The 25,383-nt window shown below is 36.7% G+C and overlaps 1 protein-coding gene and 1 non-coding gene across 2 annotated transcripts in view; both read right to left on the bottom strand.

Moving 5' to 3' along the window:
- USH2A (usherin) overlaps positions 1 to 25,383 on the bottom strand; it is a 710,400-nt gene that overhangs the window by 83,556 nt on the left and 601,461 nt on the right. The window contains exons 58-60 of the mRNA XM_021698433.1: positions 18,190 to 18,348; positions 16,578 to 16,740; positions 2,733 to 3,087 (exon numbers count right to left, since the gene is read on the bottom strand). Coding sequence (XP_021554108.1) covers positions 2,733 to 3,087; positions 16,578 to 16,740; positions 18,190 to 18,348 — 677 coding nt within the window. The remainder of the gene's footprint in view (positions 1 to 2,732; positions 3,088 to 16,577; positions 16,741 to 18,189; positions 18,349 to 25,383) is intronic.
- TRNAK-UUU lies at positions 9,774 to 9,864 on the bottom strand. The gene is given in 2 exon segments: positions 9,774 to 9,809; positions 9,828 to 9,864. It is a non-coding gene; the product is annotated as a tRNA-Lys (tRNA).

Genomic DNA, 25,383 nt, shown 5'->3' with positions numbered 1-25,383 from the left:
CTTCAATTGTGAGGCTGGATTCTGTGCCTCACCAATTGAAAATGTAGTTCCGTTGCTCTGGAGAATTTTTAGCCAGAGTGGTCAGTGAAACAAAAGCTCAAAATATTCCCTAGGGCAGGCACAGACATGGAAGAAGACAGTAGAGGTGTTTAGCTAGTATAGGAATTAGAGAAAAACTAAGTAGAGCCAGGAAGACACTCAGAGAGAGAGATTTGAAAGAGAATCATTAGAACATGAGCAGCAGAAACTCAGAAGCAAAGAAACTTAGAAATCTGAAATGCCCAGCGGTAATAAAGTGTGCCTCAGACTTGATTACTCAACTTCCCCTTCAGGCTCTGCTCTGCCCAAGGGCCCAGTCTCATGGTAGCCTTCAACAATACAGTTGACTGTAATATTGGGTATTGGCATACTGAATACAGTGCTCAATGACTATTTGCCAAATTGGATTGAATTGTCAATAATCTGTTCTTGACCCTGAAGGTTCATTGCACTGGCTTAGAGAAGTCATGCTGTTCTGAACAGGAAGGGATGGACTTAAGTGACAGGAGGAAGGATTTGGGCAGCATAAAAGAAACATTCTTCTCTGATGGTGAGGAATTGGAATTACATGGTAGAACCCCCTTCTTTAAATATCTTTTTTTTTAAAGGCTCAAACACATTCTCTTGAGATACAGGAATATGTGAAGCTCAAAGACAATAGTTTATTTTTCTGATTCTTTCTTTCAAAGATGTCAGCCCATAAAGAGTCATAATAGTTTCCTGCCCTGGAAATCTGGCCCACTAACCACAATGTCTGAACACTGGCCCGACTGCTCTATGGAAGATGTCCTTGATTGCTTAACAAGCTCAAGTGGGGCCTTTCCTAATGACTCTAATCTTTTCTTGGGATTCTCAGGGCCAGAGATCCAGACTGGGGGGTGGCACTCTGAACATGCACACAGATGCAAACATTAAAAAATAGGGTGCAGAAATATTAGTGTTTCCTGATCATTCTGGCTATTCTCTTTAGCACTGCACAAGGATTACTCTTCAGAAAATGGAAGAGCACAGCAACACTGGGCTGCCTGGTGGGAACTGTATTGGCAGGGCGCATGGATAAAGGGCCATGTGATGCTTAAAGCTTAGGGCCAGAGGCCTTCCTCTCTTTTAGGAACTTTTTAGTGTGATAAAAACAGAACCTGGCACATTAAATACAGGATGTCATTCAGAAAGCCCTTATCAAGGGTTTTTCAGTATTTTTACTTTATTTTTTAGGATTTTGCTTTCAGGTGGAAGTTTGGAACATGAATTCCAAGGATATGGTGAGAAGTTATAGATTTCTCTATGGATCACATCAACTAAAAGAGATTTTCTGCACTTAAGAACACTGCTTCTAATGTTTATAATGAAGGCTGTAGGGATGTTTATAATGAAGATGTAATATGAAAGATAATTACATGTAACATAAAAAATAAAGTACCAATTCCAAATTCTAAATAAAATAAAGGTTAACATTATCTCTTTAATTCACACACTGCTTATTTTTTGGTCGTATGAAGAAATGGAACATAAGGACAGGGAGAAAATGTTGTACTTTAAACTATTCATTTACAACTATTCTTTCAGAGTTTCATTACAAATGTTTGCTCAGTATTATTTAGATATTTTGATAAATGTTATACTCTGTAAGATAACCTTCAGGTATATTCGGGTGCCTAGATTGGTAGCTTAGAAACATGGTCTGCTCTTTGAAAATAATGCTTTACGCAGTTTATTTTTTCTTATTGTGAGGGATTTTCATATTTAGCAAGGTCTTGGCACATCTTAAAAACTGTATGTATTTAACTGCTAAGACCACAAATTTCATCTTCTCCATGAAGCCTCTTCAGTTTGAAGGTTCCCTGCTGACCTCTCAGAGATTTCTTAGCTAACACTTTTGGTAGATGATATTCTCTCTTGTGTTTTGGTTTACGGCTGGTAGGTGGTGGAATTTGGGATCTGAGTCACCATGTGGTGGAAATTATAGGCTATAATTCACTACTTCTCTTACTTTTTTCTTATGTTCAATTCTCATCTCTGCAGTATGATAAAAGAGAAAGCTCTGATACAAGAACCATCCTGTTTATGTATCTCCCATAGAACATCAGCCTATGCGAGGTGAAAAGAAAGCTCTCAGAAGATAGTAGTGAACTCAATTAAATTGTATTATGGGCCAGAGGTGATCAACCCGGAAAAAATCACCACTAAGTTTTAGTGCATGTGATATCTATATCTATATCATCCAGATAGATAGATCTAGAAATTTAACTTACTTTTTTTCTCAAAGAGCCAATAATATCACATCTATCTATATCCATATCTGATCTGAATCTGTATCTATATCTGTATCTGTACCAAATCTGTATCTGTATCTATATCTGTATCTGTCTAATTTTATCTATGCTTCATCCGCATTAGGTATACACAGACACATTCAGTATCCCCATTTAATGGATTTGGAAATCACACCAAGAGAGATTCACTTGTTTGCTCGAGGTAATACAAATTAATTGTGGCCCGCAAACTGGTCTCCAACGTCGCTTATACTCAGTTCAATACCTTCCCCAGGACTACATTGCTCTTTTTCACATGTGAAAGATTTTAACATATTTAAGCTCTAACTGAAGAAAAATGATAAGCTGGATAAAGAATCAATTTCAACATATTAACCAGATACTCTAAGCATCTGTTACTCTTTTTTCCTAAGTTCTTACCATCACGGTGAAAGCATGCACAGTAGAGACGTTAAATGTTGGATCATCCGGTCTCTCTTGGTAGACCACATGGTACTGGGAGATAATGCCATTGGGCAATTCTGGCTTTGTCCAGTTCAGCAGAACTGAATGAGCACTGGTGGCTTGCACCCAAGGTGCTGGCAGATATTGAGGTGGGGCTTCCAGGGTTCGTGCTGATGACCACAGACTCTCCACTGAGCCCCTGGAGTTGTGGGCTCTGACTCGGTATTCGTAGAGTGTGAAAGGCATCAGAGTATCTGAAGCATCAGTGAATTCAAGGGCTCCTTCTGACCAGACCAACAAAAGGGACTCCTCTTCAATACCAGCAGGACGTCTGAAAGGAGACCAGGAAGGCAATCAGGGACAGCTGTACACTTCACAAAAGAAGGTTTGCACGTAGAATAAGAAATTGCTTTTCAGAAAAATTTGTTATTAATTCAACTGCCCCTTTCTGAAGGGGCATAATGAGGACCAGATGGAAGAGTATACAAGAGGCCTGACTCAGTATCATTTTTTAAGTGTATTTTTTAATATATTTGGCTAATCATATAGAACGTATATATTTCATAGAAAACATGGAAAACACAGAAGGAATAAAAACATTTAAACAATGTAACACCACCCATAATTACGTCTTATTGTATTACCTTAGAAATTTTTCCCTAAAAAAATTGCACACGCAATATGTAGAAACACATACATTATTTAAAAACTTTAAAAAAATCAGAAGCATATATGTAAGTACTATTAACACATTAAAATATGTCTGGATCTTTGTATGTTTATGAATATGTGTGTGTGCATATACATATGCATTATATTGCACAATTTTATTTTTTGCACAACTGGAAATTATACTACATAGAATTATTAGAAGTTGATATTATTGGGAATTCTTACCCTTCTATAGTAGCTGGGTTGCAGTAAGTATTCCAATTTGTTTGTCTCCCTGTACCCACGTCTATTGCTAATGTGCTCTCAAACTCACTCTGAACTTGGCTATATGACTCTCACTGGTCAACAGGACATTAGCAAATATGATGAATGCAGAGCCTTAAAAAGTGTTTGCACATTGAGGGTGACCCTCTTACTGCTCCTAGAACCACAAGATCTTTGTGTGAAAAAATCCTGGCTAGCACACCGAAGGATGAGGAATGACAAAGAGAAGCCCACGGTTCTAATTCTCTTTTACTTGCACAGTGTTATTTTGCATCTGTTTCCAGGATATTTAAAAAATGTTTTAAATTCACATCCTGCATGTCATGCATTTTCTCTTCATCTGAATTTTCTCTTCTTTAATTAAGTCATTACCCTTTAAAGCAAGGGCTGTTCTCTCTTGTATCCATCAACAAACTTTTTATTGAGCACTTAATATACACCACACCTTGCACCAGGAGTAGAGGTACACATTCCTTCTCTAAAGGAACTCATGGCTGAGTCGACAAGATAGAGCTAAATGCAAATTAATGAAAATAACAAGATAAATTACATGAATTTGCTCTAGAGATCTTTGAAGGCCAAAAATCAAATTCCTTTTAGATGTTTTCTCCAAGACCTAGTAAAATTCAGAGTATACTCAAAAAACCCTTTCAAATGCCTGAGAAAGGGATTCTTCAGTACCATCTGTAGATTCAACTAATATAAAAACTAAGGACCATGCATACTATTTTGGTACTCAATATATAGAGCATTAAACATCTAAGCAAGAGAAATGGAATTGTCAGTTGTTAATATGGCCCCAAACATCTGATATTTCATTTGGAACAGTTATTTGCTTACCTAGATGTAAAGTCATGATGCGAAAAATAAAAAAATTTAAAGAAATTAAAAAAAGATCTGGTTAGCTGCAGACCTAATCAGAAGGGGAAGCTCCTGATGCATCGTGGTTGATCTATTTCTGTATTCCCAGCATCTGAGCCCCGTAAATTCAATAATCTCTTTGAACAAATGGCCAGAAGACATGTAATTCCATGGCTTTTCTGCATTTTTGCCTCATCTCTATTAACTCTTTTTACCTGCTAGGATAGTATTCTAGGTTGGGGAAGAATGTGCCCAAGAGATGACCCTCTCCTACTCAGCTTCTGCTCTGTAGTTGAGAGAGACTGATGGATAAAGCAGAATTTTCCAGGCCGTTAGGAGTATTTAATGAACATGCTCTTCAGATGCCAGGATAGTCACATGCTGCCATATCAGATTAACCATCAAAATGGAAAGGGTTATTAAGGCAAAGTAAATGTAAATGGCCTCTCACAAAAAGGCAGGATATTTAAAATCTCTGGCTTTGGGAATTTGATGATCCTCAAGTTGATAAATCACAATGACCTAAGCATAAGCAATGACAAGCCTCCTGCTGGAGACTATAGACGCTTCCTAGATACCTCTCAGTGACCTGCAATTATGTTTCGGCAACCCACCTCATTATTCCTTGCTACCATGCGTGGGCCAGATTCTGCACTCAGTGTCGGTTTGCAGGGTTTGGCCTTTGTACTTGCTGCAGATACTAGGTACCAGGTGTGTCATTGGGAGGGATCCATTCTAATGAGGACCACAGGGCTCACAGCCAAGGACTCCTCTCAGTGAATTTTTAGAAGGTGTTTGCAAGGAACATAATACAGCAAACAAACATAAACTTCTATGGGGAAATAAAATTGTCTGTTTTGTCTGGCTTCAAACCTTCTATGACAATTCAATTAATTTTTATTAAACTCTCATGAATTCCCACATTGAGGTGTAGCTGTGGTTGTGACATTCTTTTAAAAATTGCCTGAAAACATGAATTTTAAAAATCTGTGCTATGTGAGAGATTAAATATTATGTTAGCTTCAAGTTTATCCACCAAAACAATTAAAGGATGCAGCCTGGTTAAGTATTTCTTGCCCCTATTGAATAATCAAAAAATTAACATTATGTTGAGGTAAATGCTCCATCTGTGGTGTTAAAAAATAGAATATCTTCAGATCTGAATAAACTTTGAACAGAAGAGGTTAAGTAGATCACAGTTATTACTAATTTAGGCTTCAACTGTTCATTTAACTGGAAGTGTTTCCTCCTGAACAGTCTGTTTAGGGAAATCACATTTTCAGTTCTCTCTGAATAGCCAAATGGTTATTTTATGCTTAAGCTCATTTAGGAGATACTTCAATAATGAATGCCCTTTGAGTTAATTTAATGTTTCTTTACACTAAGAAGAAAACAAAAATGAGAATTAAAACTATGAACCATATATTTTAAAAGATTCATACTTATGTTTTCTTACTGTAGTATAACCTTAAAAAAAAAAAAAAAACCAAAAAACTCCTTATCCCTCTATTCCCTGCAACATTTCTCGGCGTTTGTCTTCAGAAACAACTAAAACAAAAACAAAATCCTATAACTCAGTTCATTTCCCATAGCAATTTCAGATTATGAAACTGCCACCCTCACCTTATGAGGAATAATAAGAATACTAATTTAAATATAAAATCCAAAATACCTGATACCTGTAGTCCAAGGAGCTAGGTTGTAGGCCGCTAGGTTGTAGGTCTAGGCCTACAACCACCTGATTAGATGACCTTGGGCAAAACTGACCTGTGCTCTCTAGTTTCCATTTCACTTTGTAAACTGCAGTTAATAATCTTATAGTGTATAATGTCCCAGCATTTCTGTAAGAATTAAATCAAATTATGCACATGAAAATCACTGGGTTAGACATAACACATGACACAAATGAAGTTATCACAGAAATGACAACCAAAGCTGCTTTTAGGAAGACAAATCCAGCAGTCGTATAAAGGCTGTGTTGAATGGGAATGACAACAGGTAGTCACACAGTGAAGAGGTCATCTCAACAGACCACACGAGAATAAAGATAGATCCTGAACTACAATTGATGGTAGAGGAAATGGAAACATGGGTGGTTTACAAAATGCCATGGGACAGTTGAATCATCCAGCTTCGTGGAGTGAGTAGATACTCTGGTGTTGGGGGAGGAGACGTCAAAGATCATTCAAAAGTGTTAAGACTTAATCCCAGTTAGAACGGTAGTGATTTGCCATGCAACTGGCCTATGCTTATCACTCCAGCTTCATGTTTCAGATTTTTATTCCATTTGTTATTCCAGTCATAACCAAATGCTTGCCTATAGTTTTCTTCTATTCTATGATAGTTCATGCTTCCATGGCTCTGATATGTCAATCCTGTTCTGCAATGCCTTGCCAAACACTTTCTTCGTCCTCCCCCTTCTATAGGCTAACTCCAATTCATCTTTTAAAGCTCCACCACGATCACTTTTTCTAGGAAGTCTTCTCCTTGTTTCTCTCTCAAATAGAATTGTCATGTTCTCAAGACATCCAAATGGCCAACAGACACATGAAAAAGTGCTCAATATCGCTTGGCATCAGGGAAATCCAAATCAAAACCTCAATGAGATACCACCTCACACCAGTCAGAATGGCTACAATTAACAAGTCAGGAAACGACAGATATTGGTGGGGATGCGGAGAAAGGGGAACCCTCCTACACTGTTGGTGGGAATGCAAGCTGGTGCAGCCACTCTGGAAAACAGTATGGAGGTTCCTCAAAAAGTTGAAAATAGAGCTACCATATGATCCAGCAATTGCACTACTGGGTATTTACCCCAAAGATACAAACGTAGGGATCCGAAAGGGTACGTGCACCCCGATGTTTATAGCAGCAATGTCCACAATAGCCAAACTGTGGAAAGAGCCAAGATGTCCATCGACAGATGAATGGATAAAGAAGATGTGGTATATATATACAATGGAATACTATGCAGCCATCAAAAGGAGTGAGATCTTGCCATTTGCAACAACGTGGATGGAACTGGAGGGTATTATGTTGAGCGAAATAAGTCAAACAGAGAAAGACATGTATCATATGATCTCACTGATTTGAGGAATTCTTAATTGCAGGAAACAAACTGAGGGTTGCTGGAGTGGGGGGTGGGGTGGGAGGGATGGGGTGACTGGGTGACACTGGGGAGGGTATGTGCTCTGGTAAGCGTTGTGAATTGTGCAAGACTGTTGAATCTCAGATCTGTACCTCTGAAACAAATAATGCAATATATGTTAAGAAAAAAAAAAGAAGAAGAAGAAGAAGGTAGCGGGAGGGGAAGAATGAAGCGGGGGAAATCGGAGGGGTAGAGGAACTATGAGAGACAATGGACTCTGAAAAACAAACTGAGGGTTCTAGAGGGGAGGGGGGTGGGAGGATGGGTTAGCCTGGTGGTGGGTATTGAGGAGGGCACATTCTGCATGGAGCACTGGGTGTTATGCACAATCAATGAATCATGGAACACTTCATCTAAAACTAATGATGTAATGTATGGGATTAACATAAGAATAAAAAAAAAAGAAAAAAAAAAGAATTGTCATGTTCTCCTACGTGCTAAGTCTTTTTTTCTATTGATTCACTTGTCATACTATATTGTAATATATTTCTTTCTTTTCTATCTCCTATACCATACTACAAGCTCCTTGAAGGCGAAGACTCTCTTACTTCTCTATATATTCTCAGCCCCTAGGGAAGCATGGCACACTATAATAAACAGTAAGTATTTTGTAAGCAATGACTGGGTGACAGACTGGTTGACAAGAAGAGATCAAAATTCTCTGAAACCTGGTTAACTAGAAATATGTGCCCATTATAACCCTTTCCTTCAATATTTTGGCTTTATTATGGTGGAGCTGGGACTCTGCAATGGCATTTCTGCTTTACCGGCTGAGTCTTTGTTGAGCTCTGCCAATAGGGGGCGCCAGAGGGAGAGCAGAAGGCTGAAAGGACAAAGGAACGGGCTGCTTACTTTGTGTCCCGCTTGCTTGCTGATTATGTGAGCATTTCTCCAGCCAGGATTTTTTACCCTGAAAATAACAAATCTTTCCTCCTCATGAGAAGTTTGAGTATAAAATTTTAACAACACTTGGAAAAGCCATCTTTACCTCGTGCCTTCTTCCCAGACACCTGCATCAACTGGAAGCTGACTCCTCCTCAGGTGTCTGGGTCCCAGCATGGGGCGGGGGGTGTCGGGGGGTGCTCCCCTCTAGTTACTGAGTTTTAAGAAGTCTAGCTGCCTCAGTCCCAAGGGTAGTAGCTGTTTCCGGCAGTTGTCACCTGCATGATATCTTAGAGTTCACTTTTTATCCTTCCAGTTACCTAGTTATCAAACTTACAACTAGTTAACAATTATGTATGTTAAACTCAGTTAAGATGACTGTTGTGGTTTCTCTTTCCCAAGCAGAACTTGCTACAGAGAGTGATGATGATGTTCACAGAAAGAGAGAAATAGGAAAATCATGAACAGGGTGAGGATTGATTTGCATCTGGACTAACTGAATTTACTATTTTGTCTTTATCACACCATGATATATTTGTTGTGAAAAGTAATTAGAAAATATGGATGAGCAAAAACACAAGTACAGACAGTCCCCAACTTAAGATGGCTCGACTTACAATTTTTTGACTTTATGACGATGTGATTCAGTAGACACTGCACTTCAAATTCTGAATTTTGATCTTTTCCCAGGACAACAGTATGCCGTATGATACTCTTTCAGACTTCTGGGGCAGTGGCAGTGAGTGGCAGCTTCTAGTCAGCCGCACAATCACAGGGTAAACAACTGACAACCAACCCTTCTGTAACCACACAACCATTCTGTTTATACTTTACAATTATGTGAGAATTACATGAGATTACATGGGATTACATGAGATCTCATTTACAAATTACATGAGAGGTTCAACACTTTATTCTAAAATAAGATTAAAATATTATAAAATTTATAAAATACATTATAAAATATAAAAATAACACAAAATATTATTTATGTTAGATGATTTTCCCCAACTGTAGGGTAATGTAAGTGTTCTGAACACATCTAAAATGGGCCAGGGTAAGCCATGATGTTTTGTATGTTAAGCGTATTTTTTTTTAAGATTTTATTTATTTATTTGAGAGACAGAGTGAGAGCACAAGTGGGGGAGGAGGAGAGGGAGAGGGACAAGCGGACTCCATGTTGAGCATGGAACCTGACATGGGGCTTGATCCCATGACCCTGGGATCATGACCTGAGCCAAAATCAAAAGTCCAATGCTCAACCAACTGAGCCACCCAGGCACCCCTGTTATGTTAGGTGTATTAAATACATTTTTGACTTAGAGTATTTTCAACTTACAATGGGTTTATTGGGATGTAACCCCATAGTAAGCTGAGGAGGATCTGTATTTAAAAGGATTGTGCTTGGGGCGCCTGGGTGACTCAATCGGCTAAACGTCTGCCTTTGGCTCAGGTCATGATCCCAGAGTCCTGGGACTGAGTCCTGCATTGGGTTCCCCACTCAGATGGTAGCCTGCTTCTCCTTCTGTCCCTCCCCCTTCTCATGCTTTCTCTCTCTCTCGCAAATAAATAAATAAAAATCTTAAAAATAAATAAATAAAAGGGTTGTACTTAACTTATCTCCGGGAGATAAGCATTGCTAAGGATTTTTTTGTTGTTTCCAGACATTTTTATGCACATATAAATGTAAAGAAATATTCTATATATTTAAAGAAAAACAGTATCATCCTAGGCACACTGTTGTGCAATCTGCTTCATTTATTATCAGGAATCTTTTTCCTTGTCCTTAAATATTTGTAACTGCCAGATTTGTCTTTCTAAAGCATGGTACATCTTTACTGCACATCTAGATGACTTCCTACTTTTATCATGCTTGATGTTTAACACAGGACTTTCACATACATTATTTCATTTAATTCTTACAAAATTCTAGGAGGTTATTCTTTATTAGCCTAACTTTACATAAAAATGAAGCTTGGGGAATATAATGACTTCCCCAAGGTCACGTAACTAGTAAGTGTTGGACCCAGCACCTGGAAGCCATATCTTCTGTCTACAAATGCCAAGCTCTGTCCACTTTATCACACTGCTTTTCTATTTTACCCCAAACTTGCAATGGCTTACATCACCTCTAAATAAAAAATCTAAACTCCTTAGCCTGGTATTTCAAGTCTTCTAAAATCTACCATCAAGCTTATTGTCAAAATTCTCCTTATAAATAACAAAGACTCCAGCCAAGCCTGACTATTACTTGAACACTATGCCTTCAGCGTTGGGAATTTGGTTCATTCTATTAATTTTATTCACCAGAGATATCTTTGCCATCAGGCTCCGCTTATTAAAATCCTGTCCACTATAAATGAAACAGAATACAAAATCCTGAAATGGATCAGATGATACATGGGGATTTTGTATAGGTGGCATCTCAAATCAGTGAATTATAAAATAATGTTGACAAACTAGTTTTTTAAAAAAATAAATGCATAGATTTCTTGTCTCATTCTTTAAAACAAAATCAAGTCTATATTTAGATATAAGGAGTAGAACCCATAAAATTGCTGGAAGAAATAATTGATGTGTTATTTTTATATGATCATTAAAGGGAAAATTTCCTTACTATATAAAGAGCATAGACAAGTGAATGACAAATAGTCCAAAAGAAAATAATCTAAGGATATATAACATTTATATACACATACACGTAGCAAGTAAATATTTAAAATAAATGAACGACTTCACTTATATTGACCAAAATTTTAATTAAAACAACAATATGCCATTTAAGATATTGAACTAGCAAAGATTTGAAAAATTGATAAGACCCCCTATTGACAGGAGTTTCCAGAATTAAAATTCTTACAAACCATAGGAATTTAAAATGTATAAAATTTGACCCTGCACTTCTAGTATTAAGAATGATCCTTCACCTGCTCATTGTAAAGGTGTTTTTTTGAGTTGCTGTTATAATGAAAACTTGGAAATCACTTCTTTTGCCATCAGTAGGGGACTGGTTAAATAATATTGACACACATCCATATAATAAAATATAGTTGAGTCATTAAAAGAAGTGAGGTGTGTTGAAAATAGAGCTACCATATGATCCAGCAATTGCACTACTGGGTATTTACCCCAAAGATACAGATGTAGGGATCCGAAGGGGTATGTGCACCCCGATGTTTACAGCAGCAATGTCCACAATAGCCAAACTGTGGAAAGAGCCAAGATGTCCATCAACAGAAGAATGGATAAAGAAGATGTGGTATATATACACAATGGAATATTATGCAGCCATCAAAAAGAATGAAATCTTGCCATTTGCAATGACATGGATGGAACTGGAGGGTATTATGCTGAGCGAAATAAGTCAATCAGAGAAAGACATGTATCATATGACCTCACTGATATGAGGAATTTTTAATCTCAGGAAACAAACTGAGGGTTTTTGGAGTGGTGGGGGGTGGGAGGGATGGGGTGGCTGGGTGATAGACATTGGGGAGGGTATGTGCTATGGTGAGCGCTGTGAATTGTGCAAGACTGTTGAATCACAGATCTGTACCTCTGAAGCAAATAATACATTATATGTTAAAAAAAAAAAAGAAGAAGAAGATAGCAGGAGGGGAAGAATGAAGGGGGGGAAATCGGAGGGGGAGACGAACCATGAGAGACGATGGACTCTGAAAAACAAACTGAGGGTTCTAGAGGGGAGGGGGGTAAGGAGGATGGGTTAATCTGGTGATGGGTATTAAAGAGGGCATGTTCTGCATGGAGCACTGGGTGTTATACGCAAACAATGAATCATGGAACAGTACATCAAAAACTAATGATGTAATGTATGGTGATTAACATAACATAATAAAAAAAATTAAAAAAAAAAGAAGTGAGGTGTGTGTGTGTGTGTGTGTGTGTGCATGTGCATCCAAATGCCCAAAGAAAATTGGAGAACACCATAAACAATATGATTCTTTTCATGTAAGGGAAACTATAAAAAGAAAGCAGAAATATTACGGATATTAAAATTAATAGTAGTTACTTTCATTGATGGAAATTTTATGCACCTTGGGCAAGTCATAAAGAAAGGATAAGTAGCCTTTGTAATATTCTGTCCTGTTAAAACTTTTTTCCAACAAAAGTATTTCTAATAATGGTCACTAAATTTTTATATTGTAAGGCCAAGTCCCAATGACATTAATTTCATCCATGAATGAATGAAGTCTTCCATAAATATTCCAGACAAAAAGAATCCTTCTCTCCTGTAAACTTTCTGGTAAATATTTATATTTTTCACATTATATTTCTCTTTTTTTGTTTGTTTGCTTAGTTTGACATATATCTCCTACTATAGTAAAGGTCCTTGGTAATAGGACTCAGATTTCACAGTAGATATGAACATTTCTACCTATCTATTGATATATCTATCATCTATCAATCATCTACCTATCTCCATCTCCATATCTATATTTCCATACAACATGAATTGATTGTATAAAAATTTCTTCACTTTTGAGTCAATGCCTTCTTAGTTTACTCAATCAGCTTAATTTTCCATTTTAGAAAATTATGACTTGCAGTGACCTGCTTGGAATATTCTTCCATATCAACCCATCCATCCAAACTATCTCCAATTTTATCCTTCAATATCTTACCATTTAAATACTCAAAAAGAGTTCATTATTCATTTCTAGTTTTACAGTGTTAGAAGGTATTTGTATATATTTTTTCTTATTGCACATCCATCAATCTTTGTATTTATTAAAATAGACAGTTTATGAGAATAAACTTCATGCAATTTTGTCTCTATTAAAATGGTGGGAGATCATTTCATCAAGTATTTTGTAAAGTCCTAAGAAAAAAATATTTGGTGGATTTTGTAGATGGAAGTCAGATTTTGTGGAGGGATTTTGCCATTTACAACATTATAGATATAAGATAGAGGAGAATACTGAAAAATCGTTATTACAATATGCAAATGTACTATGAGGAGAAAACAAAAGCTGAAGATGGCTTTATCTATACTCTATCAGTAAACAGGTTGCACAACACGAACCTCAATGTTGTCCCTATCGTCAGAAATGTGTTTTGTAACTCCTCACCTTAGGGAACAAAGTAGCCTAAATCAAATAACGAAGTAACAGGTAAATGGAACAGAAGCAATTGCATTAATAATCATATCCTTCATAGATTATTCTGTTTGTAAAGTCATCAACACCCCTTTATCAATGCAGACGCCTTTCTGTAGGATGATATCTAGAGGCAGTCTTTAAACAATGGAAGGAAATTACTGAGGGGAAGTGATTTAGGGGATTAGAGAGAGCAGAGTGACAGGTATTTTCAAAATGGGATTGGCAAGTTGGCTTCCTGCAATTTAATGAAAATACCTGCCTAGGCCAAACCCCGTCTTTGGTTTGAGCTAAGTGTATTTCCTTTGGTGGCAATACAAGAAAGAGGAGGCAAATGATGAAGCAGGAATTACATGCCATAACCTCCCCAGAAATACTGCAGGCTTGTGGCCATAACTATATAAGGGGCTCTATGTAGTCCCGGAATGAAAAAGAACTATGTGTCTACATTCTATTTCTGTCCTTACAAATTTCTGATTTTTTTTTGCAGCTATCTAAGAAAAATTTGATATTGTTGTTGTCTAAGCACATTTAAACTTCAGCTGAAATAACCGCCAAGTGATTCATGCCTATGTAGGTGAATATAACGATTGTATCTGGAGCCCCAGTGCGCCATTTTCATTTCACTTTAAATAAAAAACAAAATGTATCTATGTCAGTCAGTGCCCTTCTGCTGTACTCAGAGGTATCAAACAGGCTACAATTATGATTGTGAAGTGATTGTGTCACATTGGAGGAAGGTTTATTGCTTTTGAGTCTGCTAGGCGGTAACACATTCTGTTTCATATTACTCTTTATATCATTGTTTGGCTGTGACTAGAATAATCAAATGCCATCAAACGCTGTCAAATTCAATTTACAGTATTTTTCATTGAAGCGGGCTTTCTGCATTATATTTCCTGTTTTCCCTCTCTATAGCTGCCATGGAATAGTCACTGTAATCATGAGCTTTATTTACAAAACCAACAGACTGAAGCCACGTCCTGCTCTATAACAGATACTTTATTTCCCTTTATTCAGAATAGGAATTTGATGTGCTTTTCTCATACAATTAGCATTAAGTAGATGAAAGAAAACTATTCCAAGAGGATGGGCATTTTAGAGCCTGCACTAATGTGCTTAGTGTAAAATGTAAATTCGCATTAGCCATTTTTACGTGTTCGTGTGTATTTGAATCAGAAATATTATTCTTCAAATTAATGTTTGCTGAGAAGAAATTTGGCTTGCTCTTTTTTGGCCATGTAATTTACATAACCAGAAATGCAATAATACTTTCTCCTTTCATAATTTTCCTACAAACCCTTACTCATCACTGACCTGAATCAAAGGGTTTCAATACCTGAAGTTGCAAGAGGAGCCTGAACTAAGTTTCCCAACATATTCAAGACATCGGACCAAACAGGGGAAGGTGTGAGGCCGCTGGAGAGACTAACAGACCGTGTGGGAGTAGGGGTGAGAGTCTGAGCAAGACTGTATTGTTCTCCGTTTGCCTAATGTAAATATGTGGCTTTTGGAATGGGGTTTTCAATCAGCAAATCCCTTATGTCTGCTGGTAGCTATCTTCCATAGCGTCTTTTCTCACTTAGACAGTTATGGTCAGGAGGTTCTGTGTCTCCTCCACCCCCAATTCATACACCAAATTCCAAACGCCCAAGGCGATGGTATTAGGAGGTGAGACATTTGGGAGGTGACTGGGATATGAGTGTGGAACCCTCATGATGGGATGAGTGTCCCTTCTAACGGAGACCCATGGAGCTCTCTATTGCTTCCGCCATAGTGAGGACGCAATGAAATGACAGCTGTCTGTGAACCAGGAAGTGGACCCTCACCAAACATGGAATCTGTCAGCACCTTCATTTTGTATTTTCCCAACTTCCAGAGAAATAATGTGTGTTGTTTATAAGCCACCCAGTTTATGCAATTTTTGTTACAGCAGTCTGAAGGGACTAGAACAGAGAGCAAACTCTCAGTGGACAGGTTCTTTGCCTCCTTGATTCTCTTTCTGTTTTACTTTTGCCTTCTCTCCTCTCTTCCTCCTTCTCCCTCAAGTTTCCTCTGTAATTCTGTTTCCCCTTCTCTCTCTTTCTCTCCTTCCCATTCTCTCTTCTCCCTCTCTCCCTCTGCTTCTCCTCCTCATTATTCATTATTTATGTAAAGAAAATGTTAAATTAAAACTATGTCTGTGTGGATCAGGTGAAGACTGGATCCGTGAGTGCAATACCCTTCAACCCAAAGTGCCCACGGTCCCCCTGTCTCTTCCTCCTCTCTTCTCTTTCCCTCTATTCTCTCTTTCCTTCTTTTCTTCATTTTAGGGGGATATACTTAACAAATTCTGCACATCATGGTGAAAAGAAGCTGCATTACCATCTACTTCATGCCCAGAACCATCTAGCCAGCTGAGTGGGAGTTCTTTCCAACAGAAGGGGAATTACAGAGTTGAGCCATTCTTTCTGCAGATGGAAAGCACCCTGTTTTTTGAGGATGAAAAGCTTTTCCAAGCTCCACATAATAGGTGATGGGAAATATTAGAATTCTCATTGCACACCTGGTTCCTCCTCTGGAATGACTATGTTCTCTTGGTCGGTGAGCCTCCAGAGGACTGCTCTATGACTCAGTCAGAGGTAAGGCTGATGTGCACTATGAGGTCTTGTCTTTCAAGTAGGGCTCAGACAAAACTGTAACATGGTAGCTGTGGTTTTTTTCCCCCCGGATCATGTGTAAAAGCTTCCAGTACCAATCTCAGACCCTAGGAAGTGCTCTGAAAAGCACCAATTCCCATTTATTTGCTTACAGAAAAAGAAAATGTATTTGATTTTACAGTCCTGGAATAGTACACATTTTTAAATAATTTAAAATAACAGTAATAGTCAACGTTACCTGTGAAGAAAGTAGTTGATGATGACTCCATTTGGCTTTTCAGGTGGCATCCATTTAACCTCTATGCAAGCTGACCCCAGTGCCTTAAGAACCGGGGAATGTAGATCCATTGGGGCTGCTTCAAATGTTTTGACAAACGTCCTACTGCTAACTCCACAACTTCCTTGAAAAAAATTGAGTCCTTTAGTAATTTGTCAAGCAGGGAAAAGAACTACATATGCATTTAGAAGGATAAGGAGATCATGGAAATCATTTTAGCTGAACTTTTGTATATGACCCTTGTACACATATTTTAGAATAGTACTATAAATCTCTATATAATTTGAATGTATTTATATGTACACATATTTTATATTATATTTATATTATGTATATTTAAATAGAGAATCAGTTTTGAAAAATCCATTAAGTAACCACAAATTTATAGAGGCATAGATAAGAATGCTTATGCTTGTCTGAATTATGGTTTCTCTAGTTTATTACAGTTATTCTGCCAGAAAGTGATAATGTACTTGAATATCATAAGTGTGTATGACCTGCATATCTTGTATAGTCTTAATAATATCTTATTTTTGCCAATATTTTAAAATAATGACCATCTCCCAACATGCAGGAATCAATTAATTTGAAGAATATTGTATCTCCATAGCATAGTTTTAGAGACATAGAGATGTAGAAGTTGATTTTGCATTTAAATAAAGAAAACACTAGTTCAAAACCATTTCTATGTTGATTAGCTGAGGACCAAATCAGAAAAAACAGTATCCTTTAAAACAAAATGCCTTGGTTTCGTTTGTAGAGAGAAGGGGGCAAACTGACTCACAATTTTGGAGATGAGGCAAAGCAAAATCACAGATCCCTCACCCTAATCAACTCCATGGGAACTGATACTCATTTGGAAACAGAAGTTCCTAAGCACAAATAAGATAGGAGTTCCCACCACTCAAGTATAGGATTGGGACATTTCTTTAATTTAAAGTGGAACAACATGTTTTATACACCAATATGAGTTACATTTTTTCTTCTCTTATTAATATATGATGTAACATTTGGAGGAATGAAGTGACTGAGGGAGGCTCTTCCTTAAGACCATAGAGATGGATGATGATTTCATAGATCACTAGCCTAAGCCATGAAACTCAGGGTGACAGTCTGCATGTATGAGATAGAGTTCAGGGAAGCACAGTAAAATACATAAGTGTAACTCAACTTCTAAATAATGTCTCCCCTCACCCCCAAATAAAACTTAAATAAACCAAAGCGAGTACCTTTTCTTTTTGAAATTTTCATAATGCCTATTTTGTTTTATATTACCAATGATTCCTTTATATGATCTAGGCGTTTTTCTTTTAAAGGACCTTATAAAACAAGACTTTGCAAAACCACCATTTTAATATATTTAAATATTCATGATTTAATGTGCAGAAATGCATAATGCTTCACTCAATGCCAGGCTCTGATTTTTCTGGGTAAACAGTCCAGTACAAATAAGAAATGAAATGTTCGTCTTTGTATTTGAATTGAGAATCTATTCCTTTTTAATGAATTTTTTCATAAAAATACTTTTTTTTTTTAAATAAAAGCCCAGGACAAGTGTCTGAAAGACTTTCACCATTTTGACATGCTTGTATCCTTATCTCGTATTGTGTGAATGGAGCCAAATTTTCCAGAAGGATGCATTGATGATGACCAACAGAGGAGGTCAGAGGTGCTACACTTCCAGCATTGAGTAAGACATTGTACTCCACAGGCATTTTGGGGTTGAGGATCCCTTTAAAGAGAGAGAGAGAGAAAACATATGTATGCTATACAGAATGGTCAATAAATGTTTGTCTTTTAAAAACAATGAATCTTTAACATTTTATAGCTTAAAGGTATATTATTGCTGAATATAGCAATTAATAACTGTATGAATGTATATTCTAAAAGTAAAAAAATGTGTATCACCCATTTTCAAAAACAAATGAAGTACATATAATAGTTCTATTCAAAGGCATACTTTATGGGCAAATAAAAACGAAGGCACGTTTCACTTCTTAAAAAATATAAGGCAATTAGAAATGGTGTCATATATTTTTGCTAGGCTTACTTCCTCTTAAAGTACATAAAAAAACCCACCAGTTTTGCTTGTGGCAATAATTTTTCTGTAGACATTGTGTATGCATCCAGTCTGACACAGATCCTTGACATAAGAGCCCATAAAGTATCCAAATCATAGTCTACCTAGAGAATTCCCAGTGCATTAATTAACGAGTTAGGACAGTCCACTCTGTCAGGGAGACTTATGGACCTAAATACATATGAAATTTGGGTTCAAAACTGTCATTTTTCACAAAGCTTCTGGAAGAAAGAAGGTCTTGTCAGTTTAGCCTCTTCACAATCTGTTCATATAATTAAATGCCTGTAAGTTTTATTTGGTCATGAACAACATGTACATTTTTTTTTTTCAAGGAGAGTATATGAGCCTTGAATGAAGAATATAATGGAATTTCTCATGAGACTTTCTCATTGATCTGATAGCTTATAACATTTGTGGGTTTAATTACTTACCTTTGTAGTACTTAAATAAGGTTATCTTTGCTATAGAAGCAATGAAATCTATAGCACAGGACTCAATAACCCTTTAGAAATGAGGTCTAAAAAAATGAAATGAAGATTTGCTTTTTGTAGATATAGCCCCAATTGTATAAGAGGCGGAAGAGCCAGGACAAAGCAGAGATGCTTGGGATTTTGTGTAGAATAGATGAAAATAAGGACTCAACGAAGGATATATGGATCATAGTCAGAGGGACTGATCAATTGTTTCCTTTAGAAAGATGCAATTATGCTGAACCCAGACTAAGAATTTTTATTTTAAATTAGATCATCCTAGTTAAATTATCTGTTGTATTTGTCCTAATGGCTTAAATTACTACTATTCTATCACTGATTCCTAAATTCCTATCTCTGGCTTTTTATCTCTCTTGCATTCCAGATTCTATTTTCAGCAGCCTACTTCACAGAAACCTCAATCTCAACAGGTCCAGAGCATAGTCACTACATTTTCCACTCCCAAACCTGTTCTTCTTGGGTTTCCTTTCCATTTTCCTATGCCAGAGGCCTTAGAGTAAACCCTTATGCATTCCAGTTGCATGCAAGACAGTGTACTCCATAAAGTCAGGGTGCTCTGTTCTCCCCAGTGTAGTTCCAGTGCCTAGAGTTTAGCACATATTTGCAGCTCAATAAACGTTGGTTTGAATGAATGAATGAAATCTCAGAACAATATTGTAAAGCAAATGTTACTACGTTTATTTAAGATGAGAAAACTAAGCAATTTGTTCCAGATTGCACATTGATTACTTGGGGTAGTCAGACTTGAACTCAGGTCCATCTGATACCAAAGCTTAACTCTCTGTATTTATGCTCTCTCTTGGTAATGGAGACTTGGATTAGGACAACCGGGGGAAAATGAGAGGATAATTTTGAGACAACATGGGTAGCCGGGCAGAACAGGTATTGGACACTGATTAGGGGAAAAAAAGGTGATGGAAAAATTAGAATTCCCACTGACGGAACTAAATTATAGGTGAATATTTGAAGTTCTGAAGGGCAGATTTCTGAAACTGAAATACACATATCCTACACGCTTGTGGACTTCTGTTGAAGGATTTTCAAAGACAAGGATAAACATGGTACCTCTTCCTAGAATGCCAGTTTGACCTGTAAAATTTGGGAAATGCAAGCCTTCCTTGCCTGAGCAAACCAGCAGAATCCCACTTTTCCTTGTTCACAAAAATTTGGTATGGATTTTTCTTCCTAAAAAGCCTCAGACTAGGAAACTAGATGGGTACTGAGTGATCCGAAGTTTGACTAGTCAGTTGTTTTAACTCTATAGTCACCTCAGAACTAACTAAATGACAGCAGAAGTTTATGCTGACATAATCAGTGTGTTGAAAAAGTACAAGTCCTATTCATGATGCAATCAAAACACCACTTAATTTGAGTTGCTCAGTATTGCTTTAAAATGAATTCATCATGGGTAATCTTCTGTAGACACAGGAAGAAAATTTGACTGGGCCCACATTTCTGCTGAATCTCAGGTAATAGACATTTCTATGTTATTTTTTTTCCATGAAGAAAAAAAGATATCGTGACAAAGATTAATGCCTAGAAAATGTAAATAAATTTATTTTTCTCTTTAATGGTATAGTGAATACACATACTGGGCTTATTTAGAAGATATTCTTTGAGGCCTAATTCTCAGCTGTGAGACAAAACTGGGAATGTTTTTACTGCTCCCAACAAGACTGCTATAGTTAAAATTAAGTTTGAGAGTTGGATGAAGAGCGTTGATTATAGGGACCATTTGAAACTCTTAGTACATTAATGAGTGAGGAAAACCTATGTACTATATTAAAGGTAAAATAAAGACCACTATAATCAGGCTTTTATTTCCCCACTAAAAATGTTCTTTAGAGATTGTTGTTTGAGGTAGTAAAAGAGAATGAAGAGTAGATCAGGGACTTTCTCAGTTTGTAGTTTGACCTGTCATCAGGACGATATGCTTATGGAAATTTCCATCCACAGTGTCTTGGAATGTCACAGTATTCACCTCCCATTTTGGGCATTTTTCCTTATTGTTACCCTGACATAGTCTGTAAAGTGTGGGGGGGGTAGTTTGCTGTTTGTACCCACATATTTATAACAAAATGAAGACAGAAAGAATTGCCTGGACATTGACCTTGTTATTGGGGTCAGCTTTCTCCAGAGTGACCTAATATCAAAATATAGCAGCATATCACTCTTTATCCAAGGAGATTAGTAAAAAAAATTCCCCTAATGATAAATTATGAAATACATTATTTTTTGGATGAAGACAAACACATTGGAATACAATGGCAAATTTGTATGAGTTTTTTTTTTTTAAAGATTTCATTTATTTGACACAGAGAGAGAGAGACACAGTGAGAGAGGGAACACAAGCAGGGGGAGTGGGACAGGGAGAAGCAGGCTCCCTGCTGAGCAGGGAGCCCGATGCAGGGCTCGATCTCAGGACCCCAGGATCATGACCTGAGCTGAAGGCAGACGTTTAACAACTGAGCCACCCAGGCGCCCCAAATTTGTATGATTTTAAGCTAAAAAGCAAGACCTTAAAGAAATTGCAAGCTTATGGTGATTGCTTTGGGTGGTTTCTAGACCTCCTGGGATTGATTGCATGTTCATTCTGTCTTCTCTGTTTCTGGGATAGATCTTACAGAAAAGTTTAGCAAACACACATTTTAAAAATATTCTATCATTTTTGTTGAACTAGGTAAACCACAGAATGGAGTCAGGCAGATCAAATCCCTTCTCTGCCCTTATTTGTTGTAAATTACTTAACCTCTATGAATGCTGGTCTCTTCATCTGTAAAATGATGATACTAATAGCCACCTCATAAAGAGCCGTAAGGATTAAATTAGAAAATGCATGTAAAATATTTTAGTACATTCCTGCGACATAGAAAGTGCTGAATTAATGATAGACATCTCAGCAAATCAAAACGAAATGGAACAAAATGGAAAAAAAAACCCCACATCTATGACACTATTTTATGTGCCTCAAATACTCTGAACCCACCTTTTTAAATAAAGTTTCTATTCTAATTACAAATAAATGTTACATTCATTTAAGTAAATCTCTTTATAACAATATTCTAATCTAGTTTGGTTTTTTTATGAATACTTGGATATGATTAAGTTGTATTCTTATGAAGATATTTTTCATTCCTAGCAGTAATTTAGAAATGGTCTTCCCTTCAATTCATCTGAGATTGCGCTTTACTGAATGTCTTCCTCTGTACCTACTGGTCTGTTTCCAGTAACTTCTCTGCTTAGAAGGACAGGATTCCTAGGGGGTCAGGGAACAAAACTGTGCTTCTGCTACATTTCAAATATAGACATAATCTTGACCTAGGTTTCAACATGGCTAGTCAAGGCATGAACCTGGAAAATGTATTTTTCACGTCTTGGCTAATTGGAAATAAATGTCCTTTATATATATCTATGAGGTGTTGAAAGAAAATGCTCCTTGAAGCTGTGAGCATGTCAAACAGTGATATGTATTTAGGAAAGAGGGCCCCTCCACTGTCATAATTTACAGGACTGTGACATGAAAGGCTCTTGTGTTCCTGCAAACCCTATACCATCTGCAATGAGTCTGAAACAACCTAGCCCCCTGGTATTCTGATGACTAAATGAAATGAAATGGGCATATTTGTTAAAGTCAGCTGGGAAGCCACACAACTTGGTTAGTTCCCGAGTTCATAAATTTATGTCAGAGGAAGAGGAGCAGTGGAAGCTCAAGTGAACCAATTTACCCTAAGTGCAAATGGCAGTTTTGTTATTTGGTGTCAAAGTTACCAGTCCCACAATGACAAGCTGCCATAACACATTTTCTTGTTCACTAAAGAACAAGGATTTCGTTGGTTAATATTCCTTGCAATGCTCCTTTTCATAATTTACAACAACTAGATGCTGATAGGTTATTTAACATTTATGAAGTTAAGATGTAATCAGAAAAACCCTGATTATCTTTACAAATAAAAAAGTTAAATTATTCAACTTTTTTTTTTCTCTGTGGCTTCATTTCACAGCAGGTGCATACTTTACAATGGGACAAGTCAATCAAATAATCCTTTTTTAAAATCTTTTTTTAGGAGCTGGAGCAGGAACAATTCTAAGAGGAAAACTATTAATTCGGTTTGATAGCTGCATTTGCTTCAAAACACTGGTCACACTTAATGTAATGCTTTGAACAAATCCGCCTAAATTCTTTGTTGCATAGGTAGGCATATCTTGGTTATGCCCTTTTGAGGGTTTGGAAGTGAAACAAGACTCTCTTAAACACACATCCATACCAACTGTATGGAAATTTTACATAAGTTTTTATAATAGTTGTCATTTTATGCCCTTTCTACCCTAATAGATAGTAGGGTTCATGACAGAGAGGACAATGTCTTATTCTTCTTTATAACCCTCAGGGTATCTAGCATTATACCTTGCCCCTGCGTGGGGCTCAGCAAATATTTTCATGTTCGTTAAAATGAATAGATGATTCAATATACCCAAAGGCTAATGAATTATAGCTCATGAAATTTTAAGCTACAAACAAAACATTCCTACTGGGTTACTGGATGGGCTGCTGTCAAATTACATTGTCCTCATTCATATTTGCTATATTTATAGCAAAATTATTTTTCAGTTTCTGAACTGGATCATAGTAGAACTTAGAAAAAAAATCATTTGCTTTCTGCACTGTTTACGTAGAAGAACAGTGAGAAAATAGCACAGTGATTTTGACCATAGAATTTGGAGTCAGATGCATTGTGGGTTGGCTCCAACACCTTTGTGAAAAATGACCTAGACAAAATAACAAAATAATATCTAAATTGACTTGTTCTCATTAGTAAAATGGGCAAAGCAATAGAACATACAATATGAGGTTGTTAAAAGCATTAAATGAGATACATATTAATCTCTTAGAAAAATGCCTAGTACATATTAGAACTCAATAAAATAAATTCATTAAATAACAAAAGCAAAGGCAACAAAATAAATCGACAAGTGGGACACATCAGACTGAAAGGCTTCTGTGAAGCAAAGGAAACCATGAAAATGGAAAGGCAACCTATGGAATGGGAGCAGATATTTGCAAACCATTTATCTAATAAGGGGCTAATATCCAAAATATACAAGGAACTCATGCCACTCAATAGCAATAAAACAAATGACCCAATTAAAAAATGGACAAAGGCTATAAATAGACCTTTTTTTCCCCAATAAAGACAGACAAATGGCTAACAGGTACATGAAAATGTGCTCAACATCCTTAATCACCAGGGAAATGCAAATCAAAAACCACAATGAGATATCACCTCATACATCGTAGGATGACTATTATTAAAAAGACAAGAGATCACAAATTCTGGTGAGAATGCAGAGAAAAAAGACTGTTTGTACACTGTTGGGAATGGAAACTCATATTGCCAGTGCCAGTTTACTATGGAAAACAGTATGGAGGTTCCTCAAGAAATTAAAAATAGAACTACTCTATGATCCAGAAAACCTACTTCTGAGTATGTAACCTAAGGAAATGAGATCATTATCTCACAGAGCTATCTATACTCTCATGTTCATTGCAATATTATTCACAATAGCCAAGGTATGGAAACAACTGAAGTGCCTATCAATGGATGGATGAATAAAGAAAATGTAGTATACATGCAATGGAATATTATTCAGCCTTAAAAAAGAAGAAAATACTGCCATTTGCAACAACATGGATGAACCTGGAGGGCATTATGCTAAGTGAAATAGCCAGACACAGACAATAACTTTATGGTATTATTTATGTGTGGAATCCTAAAAAAAAAAAAAAATTGAGTAGAGTGGAATGGTGGCTGCCAGAGGCTGAAGGATGGGGGAAATAGGGAGAAGTTGGTAAAAAGGTACAAACTTTCAGTTTGTGAGATGAATAAGGTCTGAGGATCTAAAGTATAACATGGTGACTGCAGTTCATAGTACTGTATTGTATAATTGAAATTTGCTAAGAGAGTAGAACTTGTGTTCTCACTAAAAAGACAAAAAATAAATATGCGACATGATGTTAGCATTAATTAACTTGAGGGTGGAAATTCTTTCGCAATTACATATGTCAAATCATCACGTTGTAATCTTTAAATATATTATAATTTTGTTTGTCAACTATACCTCAATACAGCTGAAAAAAGATTTATTACTATGTTAAATAAAACATAAATCATTAAAATGAATTTTACACTTTCTTCTG

This window comes from Neomonachus schauinslandi, chromosome 6 (genome assembly GCF_002201575.2).
Source record: "Neomonachus schauinslandi chromosome 6, ASM220157v2, whole genome shotgun sequence".
Taxonomy (NCBI): Eukaryota; Metazoa; Chordata; class Mammalia; order Carnivora; family Phocidae; genus Neomonachus; species Neomonachus schauinslandi.
This window is presented reverse-complemented; position numbering and strand designations above follow the sequence as displayed.